General features: G+C 44.4%; 1 protein-coding gene across 3 annotated transcripts in view; it reads right to left on the bottom strand.

Annotated features, from left to right (window-relative positions):
- The window catches only part of LOC110536594 (MAGUK p55 subfamily member 7), a 292,189-nt gene that overhangs the window by 197,240 nt on the left and 74,634 nt on the right, over nt 1–20,315 (bottom strand). For all 3 annotated transcript variants that reach the window (XM_036935251.1, XM_036935252.1, XM_036935250.1), the window contains one exon: nt 9,722–9,929. In XM_036935251.1, the coding sequence (XP_036791146.1) occupies nt 9,722–9,758 (37 nt within the window). In that variant the 5' untranslated portion in view covers nt 9,759–9,929. The remainder of the gene's footprint in view (nt 1–9,721; nt 9,930–20,315) is intronic.

Here is a 20,315-nt window from a genome sequence, read left to right on the forward strand (position 1 = left end):
AACCCCTCTATAGAGCTAGACAGTAACATAACCACTACATAGAGCTAGACAGTAACATAACCCCTCTATAGAGCTAGACAGTAACATAACCCCTCCATAGAGCTAGACAGTAACAGAACCCCTCCATAGAGCTAGACAGTAATATAACCCCTCTATAGAGCTAGACAGTAGCAGAACCCCTCCATAGAGCTAGACAGTAACAGAACCCCTCCATAGAGCTAGACAGTAACAGAACCCCTCCATAGAGCTAGACAGTAACAGAACCCCTCCATAGAGCTAGACAGTAATATAACCCCTCTATAGAGCTAGACAGTAACATAACCCCTCCATAGAGCTAGACAGTAACATAACCCCTCCATAGAGCTAGACAGTAACAGAACCCCTCCATAGAGCTAGACAGTAACAGAACCCCTCCATAGAGCTAGACAGTAATATAACCCCTCTTTGGAGCTAGACAGTAGCATAACCCCTCCATAGAGCTAGACAGTAATATAACCCCTCCTTGGAGCTAGACAGTAACAGAACCCCTCCATAGAGCTAGACAGTAATATAACCCCTCTATAGAGCTAGACAGTAACATAACCCCTCCATAGAGCTAGACAGTAACATAACCCCTTCATAGAGCTAGACAGTAACATAACCCCTCCATAGAGCTAGACAGTAACATAACCCCTCCATAGAGCTAGACAGTAACAGAACCCTTCTTTGGAGCTAGACAGTAGCATAACCCCTCCATAGAGCTAGACAGTAACAGAACCCCTCTATAGAGCTAGACAGTAATATAACCCCTCCATAGAGCAAGACAGTAACATAACCCCTCCATAGAGCTAGACAGTAACATAACCCCTCCATAGAGCAAGACAGTAACATAACCCCTCCATAGAGCTAGACAGTAACATAACCCCTCCATAGAGCTAGACAGTAACATAACCCCTCCATAGAGCAAGACAGTAACATAACCCCTCCATAGAGCAAGACAGTAACATAACCCCTCCATAGAGCTAGACAGTAACAGAACCCCTCCATAGAGCTAGACAGTAACATAACCCCTCCATAGAGCTAGACAGTAATATAACCCCTCCATAGAGCAAGACAGTAAAATAACCCCTCCATAGAGCTAGACAGTAACATAACCCCTCCATAGAGCTAGACAGTAATATAACCCCTCTATAGAGCTAGACAGTAATATAACCCCTCCATAGAGCAAGACAGTAACATAACCCCTCCATAGAGCTAGACAGTAACATAACCCCTCTATAGAGCTAGACAGTAATATAACCCCTCCATAGAGCAAGACAGTAACATAACCCCTCCATAGAGCTAGACAGTAACATAACCCCTCCATAGAGCTAGACGGTAACAGTAGCTGGGTTGGGGTTGAGTGTTAAGCAAACCGGATTGGTGATATGACACATCTCTAGGACATCCCACTGTGGCAGGACCCCATGATCAACCCTGCGCAATTAAAAAACAATTTCCTGCCGCTTGGCCGCTTGGTGAGAATGTCAATTAATGTGTGTGTGTGTGTATCAGGTCCCATGTTCAGCCAACAAAGTGTCAGAGAGCGGCTCTTAGAAATCAGTCCTAGCAGTCGGTCCTGCTATCGATCTCCCTCGCTACTGGGGACACATTCCTTCTCCTCACAGATTTGATATTTTAAAACATATCTGTTTTAAAAAAAATAAAAAATAAAAATTTAAAAAAAAAAATATATATATATATAGTGCCTTGCGAAAGTATTCGGCCCCCTTGAACTTTGCGACCTTTTGCCACATTTCAGGCTTCAAACATAAAGATATAAAACTGTACTTTTTTGTGAAGAATCAACAACAAGTGGGACACAATCATGAAGTGGAACGACATTTATTGGATATTTCAAACTTTTTTAACAAATCAAAAACTGAAAAATTGGGCGTGCAAAATTATTCAGCCCCCTTAAGTTAATACTTTGTAGCGCCACCTCTTGCTGCGATTACAGCTGTAAGTCGCTTGGGGTATGTCTCTATCAGTTTTGCACATCGAGAGACTGAAATTTTTTCCCATTCCTCCTTGCAAAACAGCTCGAGCTCAGTGAGGTTGGATGGAGAGCATTTGTGAACAGCAGTTTTCAGTTCTTTCCACAGATTCTCGATTGGATTCAGGTCTGGACTTTGACTTGGCCATTCTAACACCTGGATATGTTTATTTTTGAACCATTCCATTGTAGATTTTGCTTTATGTTTTGGATCATTGCCTTGTTGGAAGACAAATCTCCGTCCCAGTCTCAGGTCTTTTGCAGACTCCATCCGGTTTTCTTCCAGAATGGTCCTGTATTTGGCTCCATCCATCTTCCCATCAATTTTAACCATCTTCCCTGTCCCTGCTGAAGAAAAGCAGGCCCAAACCATGATGCTGCCACCACCATGTTTGACAGTGGGGATGGTGTGTTCAGCTGTGTTGCTTTTACGCCAAACATAACGTTTTGCATTGTTGCCAAAAAGTTCAATTTTGGTTTCATCTGACCAGAGCACCTTCTTCCACATGTTTGGTGTGTCTCCCAGGTGGCTTGTGGCAAACTTTAAACAACACCTTTTATATTATCGCTTGCACAGTGCTCCTTGGGATGTTTAAAGCTTGGGAAATCTTTTTGTATCCAAATCCGGCTTTAAACTTCTTCACAACAGTATCTCGGACCTGCCTGGTGTGTTCCTTGTTCTTCATGATGCTCTCTGCGCTTTTAACGGACCTCTGAGACTATCACAGTGCAGGTGCATTTATACGGAGACTTGATTACACACAGGTGGATTGTATTTATCATCATTAGTCATTTAGGTCAACATTGGATCATTCAGAGATCCTCACTGAACTTCTGGAGAGAGTTTGCTGCACTGAAAGTAAAGGGGCTGAATAATTTTGCACGCCCAATTTTTCAGTTTTTGATTTGTTAAAAAAGTTTGAAATATCCAATAAATGTCGTTCCACTTCATGATTGTGTCCCACTTGTTGTTGATTCTTCACAAAAAAGTACAGTTTTATATCTTTATGTTTGAAGCCTGAAATGTGGCAAAAGGTCGCAAAGTTCAAGGGGGCCGAATACTTTCGCAAGGCACTGTATATATTTTTTTTAAACAGAAGCCTGGGGCCAGTAACATCAACCAAACGCCTCAATCTGCTTCCAAAGTATTGATTAAAAAGTCCCACACCAAAAGGGCCCTGAGTAACCTGAACACTGGGACGGCGTTTCGTTCAAACATTTAGTTCCCCCCGCGGTCATATTTTAGAGGTCATTTTTCCAGCTTTTTATTGTTTTTCAGGTTTATTTTTTCATTATTTGGTTTCATTTATTAGATCTTAATTTGCGAGAGAGGTCTGTTGTTTATTTTGGGCCGAGCAGAGCTGAGCCGGTATGAGAAGGCCGCTCCCGTGGCGAAAGAAGGGGAGAGCGAGAGAGAATATAATTTAATTTTTGTTTATTATCCATTTCACTTGCTTTGGCAATGTAAACATATGTTTCCCATGCCAATAAACCCCCTTGAATTGAACTGAGAGAGACAGAGAGAAAGTGAGAGACAACATGTTCCTAAGTAGAGAGCACTTTCTGTACCATCCGTCTCCTCATCCCATATTTATTCTCCAAATATTCCATAACATTTTAGATACACACACCGGATAAAGAGCTGCGCTTAGTTCGTACACACACACACACACACACACACACACACACACACACACTACTCAGCCCTTTCTTTCAGTCGGGGGAAAATATTAGCATTAATAAGTCTGTACCGTGTAGCGCTGTTATTTCAGCAGCTGCTTGGTGGTGATATGAGTTTCAGACAGAGTGATGGAGTAGGCTGAGGCTGGATTACGTCTTAATTGCTCCTGGTGAGACACCATAAGTCCTGGTGGTCAGCTGTGCTGTCCAGGTCCTCAGGGAGGGAGGGATAAATGTGTCAGTCACCTGCCTGTCTGTCGGATCTCTGACACAAATAAAAAGGGGTGATGGTCCGCACTCAAAAATATGATGCATAAAGCTTTATGTTAAAAGTGTTTTTATTCTTTTCACCTCATCAGGGACAGCGTACAGAGACGTTTTGGCGAGCGCGATGGTCCTCTTTTGATCTCTGACACTGCCAAACCCCCCAGCTACCTACCAGCCCCCAACACCAGTAGCACTAAATGACCACAGATTTCCCTGTTTGAATGTGATGGGAAATCCTACAAAGGGCACCATCTACCTAGATCATTCTACATGTCCACTAATTGTCTGGACATCTAATATATCCTGAACAAAAATAGAAACAACAATTTCAAAGGTTTTACTGAGTTAGTTCATAGAAGGAAATCAGTCAATTTAAATAAATAAATTAGGCTCTAATCTATAGATTTCACATGACTGGGCAGGGGTGCAGCCTGGGAGGGCATAGGCCCACCCACTGGGAAGGCAGGCACAGCCAATCACAATTTGTTTTTCCCCACAAAAGGACTTCATTACAGACAGAAATACTCCTCAGCACCCCCCTCCCACTCCTCCTCTACACTAACTGGGATGTAAACAAACGTGCGGGATCTTATGAAACATGGGACCAACACTTTACACGTTGTTGTATACATATGATAGATATTACCGGATTAGTATAAAAAAATGACACTTCCAAATCCCAATGCATAAATACTTTGTCACCCGTACACCCCCTCACTTATGCAGCTGTACCTCCTAAATCCATGTCTTCTAACTCTCTGCTAAAATGACAATTACACTGATTATTAACCTCTGTCACCATCTACACAAGGCAGATTAGTAATCTCTTAAAACACACAGATGAACCTCTGCTCCCACCTTCCTCACTAGGCTGAGACCACTCACAACAATCTGCCCTCGCTCTACAATACTCCTTCCTGTAACATCACTTCCCCCAGACACGGGTTGTCACAAGATGACGAATTGGTCAGTTCTGCAGCCTTACGCTCTGTCACACTCCTCCCTGAGCTACTCACACAGCCCTCTTCTAGTAACATTAGTGTTACTAGACACAAGTTGACACAGGGAGCGGAATCTGTCATCTACACCAGGAATCCTAACATCAGTCACGACGTTGTCCACAGCTCTGTGGCCTGTGGCTCTACGAAACTGTCGTCCACGTTTCGCGGCGTTCTGGATTTCACCCGTAAAGCTCAAACTGGACGATTGAGGAAGGAAGGATGAGGAGATGGAGGGAATTGGATAGAGATGGAGGGATGAAAGATGGAGGGATAGAGGGATGGGGCGGAGGAGAGAGCCCTTACATGTTTTATTTGGAAACAGGGTCTGTGCCAGTAATTGCCTAAAATGACTATAATAGTAATTGATGGTCTGGCTTTTCACTTTGTCTATACGAATTTCCACAACGGCTACGTAAACTCTGTCAAAGCCTGGACAGCCGAGACGAACACACTCTTTATCCATCAACTTTCTTTTTCCCTGTGTCTGTCGTTGGTCCGTCCGCCCTCTCTTTTTCATCCACCTCTTTGTCCTTTTGCTCCTCTTTTTTTGGGTTGTGGTTGAGAGAGAGATGAGAGAAGGGACGAGAGAGGGGAGAGGTGGATGCGTCTGCAGACACACACACGCAGACACACACACACACACACACACACACACACGGAGACAGGCTCTAATTAGAGCAAGCCTTGACCCCTAACCTCTGATGTCATCTGCCTGCATGTTAAAAGACCTGACATGTCTCCCTCTCTGACATCATCACGAGAGACACAGACACATGACGGAAGGACGTATGTGATAGACATCACTGAGGTGTGTGAGTGCTCATTTGTCTGCTGTGAACACCTGTGAGAACATATGAGACCTGTGGGGCCTGGAGAAGAACATCAGGAAAGGGATGAACCAGGTCACTGTGCTATTGTAACATCTTGGTTGATAGGATTCATTGTAGTGCATAGGGGACAGGGTGCCATTGTAGTGCATAGGGGACAGGGTTCATTGTAGTGCATAGGGGACAGGGTTCATTGTAGTGCATAGGGGACAGGGTTCATTGTAGTGCATAGGGGACAAGGTTCATTGTAGTGCATAGGGGACAGGGTTCATTGTAGTGCATAGGGGACAGGGTTCATTGTAGTGCATAGGGGACAGGGTTCATTGTAGTGCATAGGGGACATGGTTCATTGTAGTGCATAGGGGACATGGTTCATTGTAGTGCATAGGGGACAGGGTTCATTGTAGTGCATAGGGGACAGGGTTCATTGTAGTGCATAGGGGACAGGGTTCATTGTAGTGCATAGGGGACAGGGTTCATTGTAGTGCATAGGGGACATGGTTCATTGTAGTGCATAGGGGACAGGGTTCATTGTAGTGCATAGGGGACATGGTTCATTGTAGTGCATAGGGGACATGGTTCATTGTAGTGCATAGGGGACAGGGTTCATTGTAGTGCATAGGGGACAGGGTTCATTGTAGTGCATAGGGGACATGGTTCATTGTAGTGCATAGGGGACATGGTTCATTGTAGTGCATAGGGGACATGGTTCATTGTAGTGCATAGGGGACAGGGTTCATTGTAGTGCATAGGGGACAGGGTTCAGTGTCGAGATTGTAACGGAGTTCAAGAGAAAAGTTTAAGAAAGTATTCAGACACCTGGACCTTTTCCACATTTTGTTGTGTTACAGCCTGAATTTAAAATAGATCACATTTATATTTTCTTCTCATTGGGCTACATGTTTTTTTGGTTTTTTTAAGTTTAAAAACTTTTTTTTACATACAAATTAATAAAAATGTAAAAGAGCTCAAATGTCTTGATAAGTATTCAACCTCTTTGTTATGGCACGCCTAAAAAAGTTCAGGAGTAAAAATGTGCTTAACAAGTTACATAATAAGTTACATAGACTCACTCTATGAGCAATAATAGTGTTAAACATGACAGGGGATACATTTTTTGTTTTAAACAGACATTGAATATCCCTGTAAGCATGGTGAAGTTCTTCATTAGATTTTGAATGGTGTACCTTTGTGGCATCCTTCATAACTCAGTTTTCCCGAAGAGGGAGGAAACGTCTTTTGGGTGGGACGTTAAACAGCTGTCCTGACGCTCTGTGGTCACTAAAGATCCCATGGCACTTATCGTAGGAGTAGGGGTGTTAACCCCGGTGTCCTGACTAAATTCCCAATCTGGCCCTCATACCATGTACAGAATACAAATATTCAGAAAAATGCATCCTGTTTGCAACAAGGAACTAAAGTAATACTGCAAAAAAACATGGCAAAGCAATTACCTTTTGGTCCTGAATACAAAGCATTATGTTTGGGGCAAATCCAATACAACACATTACAGTACCACTCTCCATATTTTCAAGCATTGTGGTGGCTGCATCATGTTATGGGTATGTTTATCGTCAGTAAGGACTGCAGAGTTTTTCAGGATAAAAATAAATAGAATGGAGCTAGGCACAGGCAAATCCTAGAGGAAAACCTGGTTGTCTGCTTTCCAACAGACACTGGAAGATTAATTCACATTTTAGTAGGACAACAACCTAAAACACAAGGCCAAATCTACAGTCGTGGCCAAAAGTTTTGAGAATGAAAATTAATATTTGTGTCAAAGTCTGCTGTCTCAGTTTGTATGATGGCAATTTGCATATACTCCAGAATGTTATGAATAGTGATCAGATGAATTCCAATGAATTGCAAAGTCCCTCTGTGCCATGCAAATGAACTAAATCCCCCCAAAAAACATTTCCACTGCATTTCAGCCCTGCCACAAAAGGACCAGCTGACATGTCAGTGATTCTCTCGTTAACACAGGTGTGTTGACGATGACAAGGCTGGAGATCACTCTTGTCATGCTGATTGAGTTTGAATAACAGACGAAGCTTCCAAAGGAGGGTGGTGCTTGGAATCATTGTTCTTCCTCTGTCAACCATGGTTACCTGCAAGGAAACACGTGCCGTCCTCATTGCGTTGCACAAAACGGGTTTCACAGGCAAGGATATTGCTGCCAGTAAGATTGCACCTAAATCAACCATTTATCGGATCATCAAGAACTTCAAGAAGTGGTTCAATTGTTGTGAAGAAGGCTTCAGGGCGCCCAAGAAAGTCCAGCAAGCGCCAGGACCATCTCCTAAAGTTGATTCAGCTGCGGGATCGGGTCACCATCAGTACAGAGCTTGCTCAGGAATGGAAGCAGGCAGGTGTGAGTGCATCTGCACGCACAGTGAGGCGAAGACTTTGAGGATGGCCTGGTGTCAAGAAGGGCAGCAAAGAAGCCACTTCTCTCCAGGAAAAACATCAGGGACAGACTGATATTCTGTAAAAGGTACAGCGATTGGACTGCTGAGGACTGGGGTAAAGTCATTTTCTCTGATGAATCCCCTTTCCAATTGTTTGGGGCAAAAAAGCTTGTCCGGAGAAGACAAGGTGAGCGCTACCATCAGTCCTGTGTCATGCCAACAGTAAAGCATCCTGAGACCATTCATGTGTGCAGTTGCTTCTCAGCCAAGGGAGTGGGCTCACTCACAATTTTGCCTAAGAACACAGCCATGAATAAAGAATGGTACAAACACATCCTGCAACTTCTCCCAACCATCCAGGAACAGTTTGTTGACGAACAATGTATTTTCCAGCATGATGGAGCACCTTGCCATAAGGCAAAAGTGATAACTAAGTGGCTCGGGGAACAAAACATCAATATTTTGGGTCCATGGCCAGGAAACTCCCCAGACCTTAATCTTATTGAAAACTTGTGGTCAATCCTCAAGAGGCAACCAAAACCCACAAATTCTGACAAAATCCAAGCATTGATTAAGTAACAATGGGCTGCCATCAGGTGTGGATGGGTGTGGCCCAGAAGCTAATTGACAGCCTGCCAGGGCGGATTGCAGAGGTCTTGAAAAAGAAGGGTCAACACTGCAAATATTGACTCTTTGCATCACCTTCATGTAATTGTCATTAAAGCCTTTGACACTTATGAAATGCTTGTAATCATACTTGTAATCATACTTGTAATCATACTTCCATAGTAACATTAACAAAAATATCTAAAGACACTGAAGCAGCAAACTTCGTGAAAATTAATATTTGTGTCATTCTCAAAACTTTTGGCCACGACTCTACACTGGAGTTGTTAACCAAGAAGACAGTGGCCGAGTTACAGTTATGACTTAAATCTATGGCAAGACCTGAAAATGGTTGTCTAGCAATGATCAACAACCAATTTGACAGAGATTGAATAATTTTTATAAGAATAAATGGGCAAATGTTGCCCAATCCAGGTGTGGAAAGCTTATAGAGACTTACCCAGAAAGACAGACAGCTGTAATTGCTGCCAAAAGAACATCTACAAAATATTGACTCAAGGGTGTGAATACTTATGTAAATTAGCAAACATTTCTAAAAACATGTTTTAACTTTGTCATCATGGTGTATCGAGTGTACGGTGAGAGATAAAACAATTAATAATAAATCAAATGTTTAATCCATTTTGGCTATAGCACATCAAAATGTGGAATAAATCAAGGGGTATGAATACTTTGAAGGAACTGTATGAACTATGCTTCTTTGTAAAAACCTACAGTGGAGACAGAATCCAGCGTATTAGAACAGCCTTAAGGCTGAGTGTGAACAGCCTTAAGGGCACAGAGTTAGTGCAGTGTATAAAGGGGATAAAACAGGTAGGAAGATGTGCATCGTGAATAGGGAACGGGGTTTAGTGTGCACAGCAGAAAGGAAACAGGGTTCATCACATCATTCGGTACCCGAGTAATTTCCAGATCCGGTGGACAGGGCCGGCATGGTTCCTGCCTGGGTGTGGAATATCAGAGTGAGAATGAAAATAGCACTGCCACACTGCAGCAGCAGGCAAGGGAAGGGTAGAGGGTAGGTTCAGTCTCCTTTCCTCTCCTCTGTCACCCCCAGTCCAAGGTGTCTCTCTCCAGGATTTATACCATGTGTGGCCGGCGTTCCCTAAAAGAGAGAGGGCAGGAATTTAGGCACTGCGCTTCAACGCACCCAATGCCACAAGCACAAGTGTGTGTGTGTGTGTGTGTGTGTGTGTGTGTGTGTGTGTGTGTGTGTGTGTGTGTGTGTGTGTGTGTGTACACCTGGAAGAAAGCGGATGTACGCATCAATGAAGGAAGTTATTCAGCAGATGATAGCAAAAATGTGTTGGTTCGTAATCACGGAGGGTCAACTGTGAACACACACACACACACACACACACAAGGGGACAGGCACACACACACACCCTTTTCCAGACCTTCGTTATCCCCCTTTCAACGGCCAGCGGAAACATAGGAAACACAATCCAGCTCAAGGGAGAACACTGCAGACCAGACCTGTGAAAAATCAAATGAGCCTGGAAATGCAGCACTTTGTAAATACAACCAGTGAACTGGGATCCCATCCACAGAGAAAATGGAGAGATCGAGGGGAACATTAAAAAAATAAAAACAAAACTCTAAGAAAATCATTTGGCTGTTAATCTACCCCCTCAGACTCACTCTCTCTGGCCTATTAAACCCAGCGAGGGAAAAACAGCTCATGTACTGCTAAGCTAATTGGAACAAGATTCCTGGATATACCCTCTATCCCTGAAAGATGTGTGTCCCCATTTTGGGATTCCCTATCAAGGTGGAGGATTTGAGGAATGTCAGGAGTCAGGACAACAGAGGAAGAATCATACACACCCCTACAGTACACACACATCCTCAATACAGTACACACACATCCTCAATACAGTACACGCACATCCTCAATACAGACATATGCCATGCATGCACGCACACATCAACAAACGCTCACACTCAGACTTTCTCAAGCGCTGAATAAACTGGGTGGTTTGAGTCCTGAATGCTGATTGGCTGGTAGCCGTGGTATATTAGACCGTATACCACAGGTATGACAAAATATGTATTTTTACTCTTCTAATTACGATGTTAACCAGCTTATAGTAGCAATAGGGCTCCTGAATGGCGCAGCGGTGTAAGGCACTGCATCGCAGTGTTTGAGGCATCACTACAGACACCCTGGTTCGAATCCAGGCTGTATCACAACTGGCCGTGATTGGGCATCACATAAGGCAGCGCACAATTGGCCCAGCATTGTCTGGGTTTGGCCGGGGTAGGCCGTCATTGTAAATAAGAATTTGTTCTTAACTAACTTGCCTTGTTAAATAAAGGTCACATTTATTTTATTTTTTATTAAAAAGGCACCTCAGCGGTTTGTGGAAAATACCACAGCTAAGGGCTATTCTTAGACACGAAGCAAAAAATATTGGCCATATACCACAACCCCTCGGGCCTTATTGCTTAAATATAAACATGACATATCATGTGTGATGTCTGTGCAGGTGGGAATGTCTCAGAGCGCTAGCTGTAGTCATTGAGTCAGAGCACTGGGTCTGGGGTTCGCGGAGGCCTCAGAGGACATTACCTATTGACCTCTGTACTCCAGCCAACCCCAGCAGACACAGGCAGGTGCTGCTACTGTAGAACAGCAGCAGGCCGGCATTAGGGGCACACACACACTAGGGCTGGGATGGGACTGTGGTGGCATCCCCTAGGAGACCCCCAGCCCCTTGCCCCCCCCAGTCTTTCATCCACCCCTCCTCAACCCTCCACTCCTGGCTGGCCTCGACTCACACCTCCCTTATTAAAGGCTTTACTGTTCCCTACCACACACACTCTCTTGTATGACCCCCCATCCCCTCCATTTCTCCCCCTGGTCCCTTCATTAGGCCCCAGGGGCAACTACCTACCATGTCCCTCTCTCTATCCTTCCTCCCTTGCTAACCATGCTGCTCAGGTCTGGACTACCACATTATTCAGCAGCCTAGGCAGTCATCAAAGCTCGCTTTAAATGTAGAGAACGGTGGCCAGCCAATAACATTTAACCTAAGGCTCCTGCCTAACATAGGGCTCAATGACCCACCCTAGACTTGGTTCCCCAAAGTCCAGTCTGCTCCACTCTCTGTCTGAACCCCATATCATACAACACAGGATGGCTTAAAGGCAGAAAGAACAGCTAGAGTAGACAAATCCCTCAAATGAGCCACAGCCACCTACTGTATCTGGTCCCCTCCTTCATGGTCTCCTTCCCGGCTACATTGTTCCTATGGTGGCGGCTGACTTCTGACAGCCATTGGTCCCATGCGGAGTGAGGGTGTTCTGACCGGGCCGTTTGGCTGCGGCTGCAGGCAGCTAGCTAGCTAACAACGCTAACACGCAGACGAGCTTCCAGGCAGATCCACCACGCTCTGCACTCTCTAAGGCCAAAATACCTCCTTCAGGAGCCCCTTCAGCAGGTCTAACACACACACACTCCGTTGGACCACCCCAGCGGAGCCCAGAACACTGGGTCAAAGGGTGTTGGAGCGTGCACTAACTATTCAGCCTCAGGAACGACACAAGCAGAGCTGAGTTCTGTGTGGCTTGGGGCTTTAGCTGTGTTTGAAGCTGCTGGGTGTAAATCAGCGGAGACGCTAGCTCATGTTGCGTAACGGTGTCTGACACGCCGGGTTGTGAACGCACCTTGGGGACGACCGCTACCTCCAGGTGAGGAAAAACCTGCTGCGGAAAATATTGCCTCAGCAAACATCACCCGGGAAAGACTGCAGGCAGACCCAAAACCCGGTCACTTCACACACACACACACACACACGTTGGGTTCCAGGAGTTTGACGTTTTTCGGGCCAGACGTTTTTGAAATCCGGAGGTAAGACGTGCTGAATTCACAGAACAACAGTAAAGGACGTATGACTTTTCCCTTCCGAGGGGGGAAGTGGAGGACGTGGGACAGTTCAGACCACGCAGCTCCTTTGTTACGCCTGCTAGATTTGGAGCACAGCTGTCTTTCTACACACACACACACACACACACACAGCAAGAGTAAATGTATAGACCAAACCGTCAAGTGCAATCAAAGTTCAGTCCTGTTCCACACCATAAGCCTACATATATCCCATTAAAAAAACGCTAAAGAGACCAGCAGAGACTCGGTGTAAGTCCCAAATGGCACCCGGTTCCCTTTCTAGTGCACTACGGCCCACAGGGCTCGGGTCAAAAGTAGTACACTACATAGGGAATAGGGCGCCAATTGGGACAGAGAAGGTGCAGCTCAGCGACAGCAGGCTCCTCAGGCCTGGACCACAGATCTCTCCAACAGCTCTGAACACAGAGGACAAAAGCAGCAGCAACTGAGCTCATGTCAAAAGAATTGACCCGCGCTAAACCAGCCCTGTATTTCACAGTCACAGAGCAGGGTAAGGGACAAGGCTAAGGTATAGTCATACCAGTGTGATTGGAATGACAGACGGAGACAGAGGGGGACTTGTTAGGGAGATTGATCTGCCTGCCTTCTAGTGCTGCAGGATTCAGGAATATCAGACGGCATCCCTAGGAGGAATTACAGAAATTTTCCCAAATCAAAGTGGGATCCATCTTTCCGTCCGGGGCCTTGGGAAGGCCAGGAAGCGTACCGCGGCACCGAGAGCACCTGAGACTTTTACGGCGCCCGAAAGGCCAGTAACCACTGAACTTCAAGACAGTCCAAGTCAAGATGCTTTATTCAGCCATGGCTTGGTTCTCCTCTGTACAAATCACACAGAATCAGGTTTGAGTGTAAAGGGGGGAGGCAAAGCAACTTTGCCATGTGGAGAAGAAAAGAGCCTGATCACAATGAAAAGGTATGCCTTCTACTTCTCCCATGTGTAACACACACACAGCGCCCTGAAAGGGTGCTGCTGCCATCTAGTGGCCCAATATCCAACTACAGCCAGAATCCCCTCTACTCTTACTACTACAACACAGCTGGAAAACACCGTGGACACGGCAAGCCGCAGCAGCTTACCAAACAAAGGAGCGCTTGCATCACATGTTAGGAGACACGCTGTATTTGTTTAGTCTTGCTCAGTGTGAAACCTGAAGTCCCATCAGTTATTTGAAGAGAAAACAGCCCGAGGGGGAACGAGCAATATGGAGGATAGAAGAGCGGGATGAAGACGAGTTGTTATTTTTTTCGACCCTTTTCAAAAACAGACCGGGCTTGGCTAGGATGGGAAGAGGACCCAGGGACCCAGCTGGAGGTCGAAGAGAAGGAGACAGAGGGTTGAGGAAAAACAGGTTATGAAAACACACGCTCTTACTCTGACATTAAAAACTATACTGTCCTCCAAAACTCTGACACCAAAACACACACTTTACTATCCTCTGAGGTTCAGATATGATAGCCTAGGTTACTCAAAATGTCCAGTACTGAGAGAAAAAAACATTCTCTGGAACACAACACTTGGCTGCACCAAACATGAAGACAACGTGAGAGAAAAGAAAGTGTAGTGGTCTCAAGTGGGACACAGAGTCGGGAAAAGGACACGCGTTTCGCAGGTAGACGACTTCTGCAGGCAGGCATGCTCCGTCTATACATTCCCTGGGTTGGCAGTACACTCTTTGGCTGTCACCATAGAAGAACCCTTTTTGGTTCCAGGTAAAACCATTTTTGATTCCTGTGGATAAGATTCTACACGGAACCCAAAATGGTTGTAGAACCATTTTGGGTTCCGTGTAGAACCATCCCTTGTTGGTTCCAGGTAGAACCCTTTTGGTTTCAAGTAGTTGAAACCAAAAGGGTTCTACCTGGAACCAACAAGGGTGGACACCCGAAGAACTGTTTTAGTTTATGGCACCTTTAGAGCCCGACCGATAGATTGGTTCACCAGTATGATCGTCCGATATTGGCCTTTTACAGCTATATGGCAAATAACTCCACAATAACCGACATTGAATAAATAGGATGAGAAAAGGGAATCTCATGCTGATCTGAAGAATTCTGGCCATTCTCATGAAATGTCATTATTATCACAATGTATGAAATCAACATTTAAAACATAATTATTGGACAATTGCTCTTTTGGATGGCAATTTATGGAAATTCAGAGTGGAAAAATTACACTTTAGTTTCCTGCTGTAAAATAGTATGTCGGCAAATATCAGTTTCGCTATGTTTTGTCGTCCCCCCCATCCCGTCCACCCACCCACCCACCCTCCTTCCCCTTACATATCACAATATTATTATTGAGCTAGTTGGCTGTACCTGCGCCAAAACCTTTATGGCTTGTTCTCCACCTTTTTAAATAGGGAGACGATTTGTTTTCAGCACTTATTTCCATGACGGGTCAAAACACATGTTCTCACGTCTCTCTCTCTCTCTCGTCCCTCTGCAGCAGACATATAGTGAGCAATATGTTTGGAACAACAAATCACAATATCGAATTGCAATACAAGTATCGTGATAATTCCGTATCGTGAGGTCCCCCGCAATTCTCAGCCCTTATTAATGAGTCCTTTTTTGGAAGTCCTATTTTTATAGAGCAAATCCATCTGACCCTAGTGAAGCACTATGTAAACCCCGCTGTGCCAATCTGGTGTCACGATGTGCCAAGTTTAAATTCAGGTTCATCAACCAAGTTCATCCAGGTCTTACCAGAACCATCTAATACTCAATTAAGTTAAATTGACTCGACTTACCTTTATAAAGCCACACGTCTTGCACTGGCCTACAACAGCATTGTGGAATTATCAATATTATCAGATTGGAAATGCTTATATGCTCCACCTAACTGACTGAACATATTGTGGCTGTAAACCCTGGCACCTGTATGCACAGGTATGTAGCGGGACCAGGTTCTGAGCTCACTGGTGCCCTCTCCTGGGAGTGACCTGATAGTGAACACAGCAAGTGGGACGTCTAGAGTCCCACATACGTCCAGTGTTCAACTACTGAATTGCCAAGCGAGAGAAGAAAACACACATGTATACCACACCACTCTGCCCCCTTTATCCCCAACTCCTCTAAATCCAACCTTAGATCCCCTCCGTCCGTGAGTCTGAGCCCTGAATGAGTGTATCTGAGCGCCGGGTCTCCGTAATTCACTGTGGCAGTGACTCACGCCTCCGACGCAGGCTGTTTTTAAAGGCATGCCGTGTCATTAGTGGTCACGTGTGGTTTTAAGAGGACACTACCTTGTTTTCACATGGGCGCGCACTCACCCAATAAAGAGAACACGGTGACAGAAAAGAGTACGCTCTTCCAGTCCATAAAACATGTGTCCAAATATTTCTGCTGTGATGCTGCCTGGTTAGAGAGAGCGAAACAGAGGGGGAAGAGATGGATGGGGGAGAGATTGAGAGATAGAGGGAGAGTGGGAGATACATGGCGAGGAAGAGAATTGTGGATGGATAGAGGGTGTGGGTTTAAGGGGGTTTAGTACTTACAGAGTAGACTGAGTGTGATATAAATGAGGGGTCCCTTCCCTTCAAGTTCCAGTAGGGGTGTCAATTTATGACAGTATTACAGGTTGTGTCCCAAAAGGAACCCTATTTACCCTAAGGCACCCTATTCCCTAGCTATATGGGCCCTGGTGCCATTTGAAAGGCATTCACAGAGCAGTGTTCCAGAGGAGTAGTCATGGCAATGATTCAGCAAGATCATTCAGCAAAGCAATAAAGAAACTGAATAATAAAATACTAGGAACAATACTAGGAACAGCTAAATGTACCAGACACCAGACACCCCCGTAATAATACACACACAACACAGCTGCAGTATGTTTCATGGACGGTGTATAATTATAGTGTATTAAACAGTTGGCACGGAAAACTCTCGTGCACTCATACATTACATTTTGTTAAATATTAATACTGAAATCCTCCTGGATCCGGGAGCGAAACGCTGTTTGTGGAAAATATAAAAATACATTGTTGAATGGTTAAGAAGTGTGTGTGTACATTTTGTTCAACAGCTGCACTGTTCTCCAGAGGCATGCCAAAATGTCTCCATCTCATCCTATTAGGCAGGCTGCACTGGACAATCAGACACACAGTCTTGTACAACTAACCTTGTGGGGACACCAAATTCAGTCCCATTCTAAATCTTATTTTCGCCAACCCCAAAACCTTAAACCTAACCCTAAAACTAACCCTAGATCCTCACCCCAAAACTAACCCTAGATGCTAAACCTAACCCTAGATCCTCACCCTAAACCTAACCCTAGATCCTCACCCCAACCCTAACCCTAGATCCTCACCCCAAAACTAACCCTAGATCCTCACCCCAAAACTAACCCTAGATCCTCACCCCAAAACTAACCCTAGATCCTCACCCCAAAACTAACCCTAGATCCTCACCCCAAAACTAACCCTAGATCCTCACCCCAAAACTAACCCTAGATCCTCACCCCAAAACTAACCCTAGATCCTCACCCCAAAACTAACCCTAGATCCTAACCGTAAAACTAACCCAAACACTAACCCTAGATCCTCACCCAAAAACTAACCCTAGATCCTCACCCTAGATCCTCACCCTAGATCCTCACCCAAAAACTAACCCTAGATCCTAACCCTAGATCCTCACCCTAGATCCTCACCCTAGATCCTCACCCTAAAACTAACCCTAGATCCTCACCCTAAAACTAACCCTAGATCCTCACCCTAAAACTAACCCTAGATCCTCACCCTAAAACTAACCCAAACACTAACCCTAGATCCTCACCCTAGATCCTCACCCTAAAACTAACCCTAGATCCTCACCCTAAAACTAACCCTAGATCCTAACCGTAAAACTAACCCAAACACTAACCCTAGATCCTCACCCTAGATCCTCACCCTAAAACTAACCCTAGATCCTCACCCTAAAACTAACCCTAGATCCTCACCCTAAAACTAACCCTAGATCCTAACCGTAAAACTAACCCTAAATCCTAACCCTAGATCCTCACCCAAAAACTAACCCTAGATCCTAACCTTAGATCCTCACCCAAAAACTAACTCTAGACCACCACCCCAAAACTAACCCTAGATCCTCACCCTAAAACTAACCCTAGATCCTCACCCTAAAACTAACCCTAGATCCTAACCGTAAAACTAACCCAAACACTAACCCTAGATCCTCACCCTAGATCCTCACCCTAAAACTAACCCTAGATCCTCACCCCAAAACTAACCCTAGATCCTCACCCTAAAACTAACCCTAGATCCTAACCGTAAAACTAACCCTAAATCCTAACCCTAGATCCTCACCCAAAAACTAACCCTAGATCCTAACCTTAGATCCTCACCCAAAAACTAACTCTAGACCACCACCCCAAAACTAACCCTAGATCCTCACCCCAAAACTAACCCTAGATCCTCACCCAAAAACGAACCCCAGATCCTCACCCAAAAACGAACCCCAGATCCTCACCCAAAAACGAACCCCAGATCCTCACCCAAAAACGAACCCCAGATCCTCACCCAAAAACTAACCCTAGATCCTCACCCAAAAACTAACCCTAGATCCTCACCCAAAAACTAACCCTAGATCCTCACCCAAAAACTATTTTATAAAAAAAAAATATATATATATATATATATATATATATATATATATATATAAATAAATAAATAAATAAATAAATAAATAAATATAAATAAATATAAACCTGTCTTTCCACAGCGTCTGCCCCAGGAACGTTGAGGTCATATTATGTGCACAGCCCAGTCTTCCCACCATGCGACAAATGAACACATTATAATGCATTAAGACTCCAATAAATGTTTTCCTGCCTTGTTTCAACAAAAAGTGATGGAAATGAAATTATTTTGACATGTGACACTTCAGACAGTCTGTCTTTTACAGAGTAAACTTGAGATCGAGAGAGAGAAAGAAAGAAAGGAAAGAGTGACAAAGATTGAGATTTTACCCCAATAACTACCGGGGGATATGTGTCAACAGCAACCTTGGGAAAATCCTCTGCATTATCATTAACAGCAGACTCGTACATTTCCTCAGCGAAAACAAGGTACTGAGCAAACGTCAAATTGGCTTTTTACCAAATTACCGTACGACAGACCACGTATTCACCCTGCACACCCTAACTGACAAACAAACAAACCAAAAACAAAGGCAAAGTCTTCTCATGCTTTGTTGATTTCAAAAAAGCTTTACATGCTGACCACACCACTCGCATCGCTTGTGCTCGCCAACGAGCATCTGTGTTGCCAAGCGCTAAAATAAAAGTCAGTTCTATTTGTAACGCTGACTGCGGTGCAAGTCCTGCCTCTCCCATCTCCTCATTGGTTTATAGAAGCAGCTACCCACATGCCATCTCCTCATTGGTTATACCTACGTGGGTGATTGAAACATGAACTGAGTTTGGGCGTCTTGGTAACTAGGAAAGTGTCCTAGCCAGCTAAATTGCCATCGATGTTTAATGCTTTTCGACCCGTCCCCAAATTAATACAATTGGTTCAGATTTTGTTTTGATTTTTCAACCTGCGTGTCGTGATCGCGTTTGGTGTGGGGGGACAAAATCAATTTGCGCGCGGCCGGTTTGGGTACGGTGTTACACTCAATTTGGCATGAGGGTCTACAAAACAAACTGAGGGAAAATGGTGTTGGGGGAAAAACATATGACATTATAAAATCCATGTACAAACACACACACACTCCACAGCATAAGCCACACCCACCTCCAACATATATATCAATCTGAAGTCAAATGTCTACTGTTTGCTGATGTTCTGGTGTTTCTGTCCCCAACCAAGGAGGGCCTACAGCAGCACCTAGATCTTCTGCACAGATTCTGTCAGACAGGGGAATTAACAGTGAATCTCAGTAAGACAGAAATAATGTGTTCCAAAAAAGGTCCTGTCGCCAGGACCACGAATACAAATTCCATTTAGACACCGTTGCCCTAGAGCACACAAAAAAAACAATAACGATCAGCGCCACAAATAACTTCCACAAAGCTGTGAATGATCTGAGAGACAAGGCAAGAAGGGCCTTCTATGCCATCAAAAGGAACATAAAATTCGACATACCAATTAGGATCTGGCTAAAAATACTTGAATCAGTTATAGAACCCATTGTCCTTTATGGTTGTGGGGTCTGCTCACCAACCAAGAATTCACACAATGAGACAAATACCACATGCGGAATTCTGCAAAACTATCCTCCGTGAACAACTTAGAACACCAAATAATGCATGCAGAGCAGAATTAGACTGATACCCGCTAATTATCAAAAGCCAGAAAAGAGCAGTTAAATTCTACAACCACCTAAAAGGAAGCGATTCCCAAACCTTCTATAACTAAGCCATCACCTACAGAGAAATTAACCTGGAAAAGAGCTCCCTAAGCAAGCTGGTCCTGGGGCTCTGTTCACAAACAGACCCCACAGAGCCCCAGGACAGCAACACAATTAGACCCAACCAAATCATGAGAAAACAAAAAGATAATTACTTGACACATTGGAAAAAACTAACAAAAAAACTGAGCAAACTAGAATGCTATTTGGAACTTTTATGAGTATAATGTTATG

Source organism: Oncorhynchus mykiss, chromosome 11, assembly GCF_013265735.2.
Source record: "Oncorhynchus mykiss isolate Arlee chromosome 11, USDA_OmykA_1.1, whole genome shotgun sequence".
In the NCBI taxonomy this organism is placed as follows: domain Eukaryota; kingdom Metazoa; phylum Chordata; class Actinopteri; order Salmoniformes; family Salmonidae; genus Oncorhynchus; species Oncorhynchus mykiss.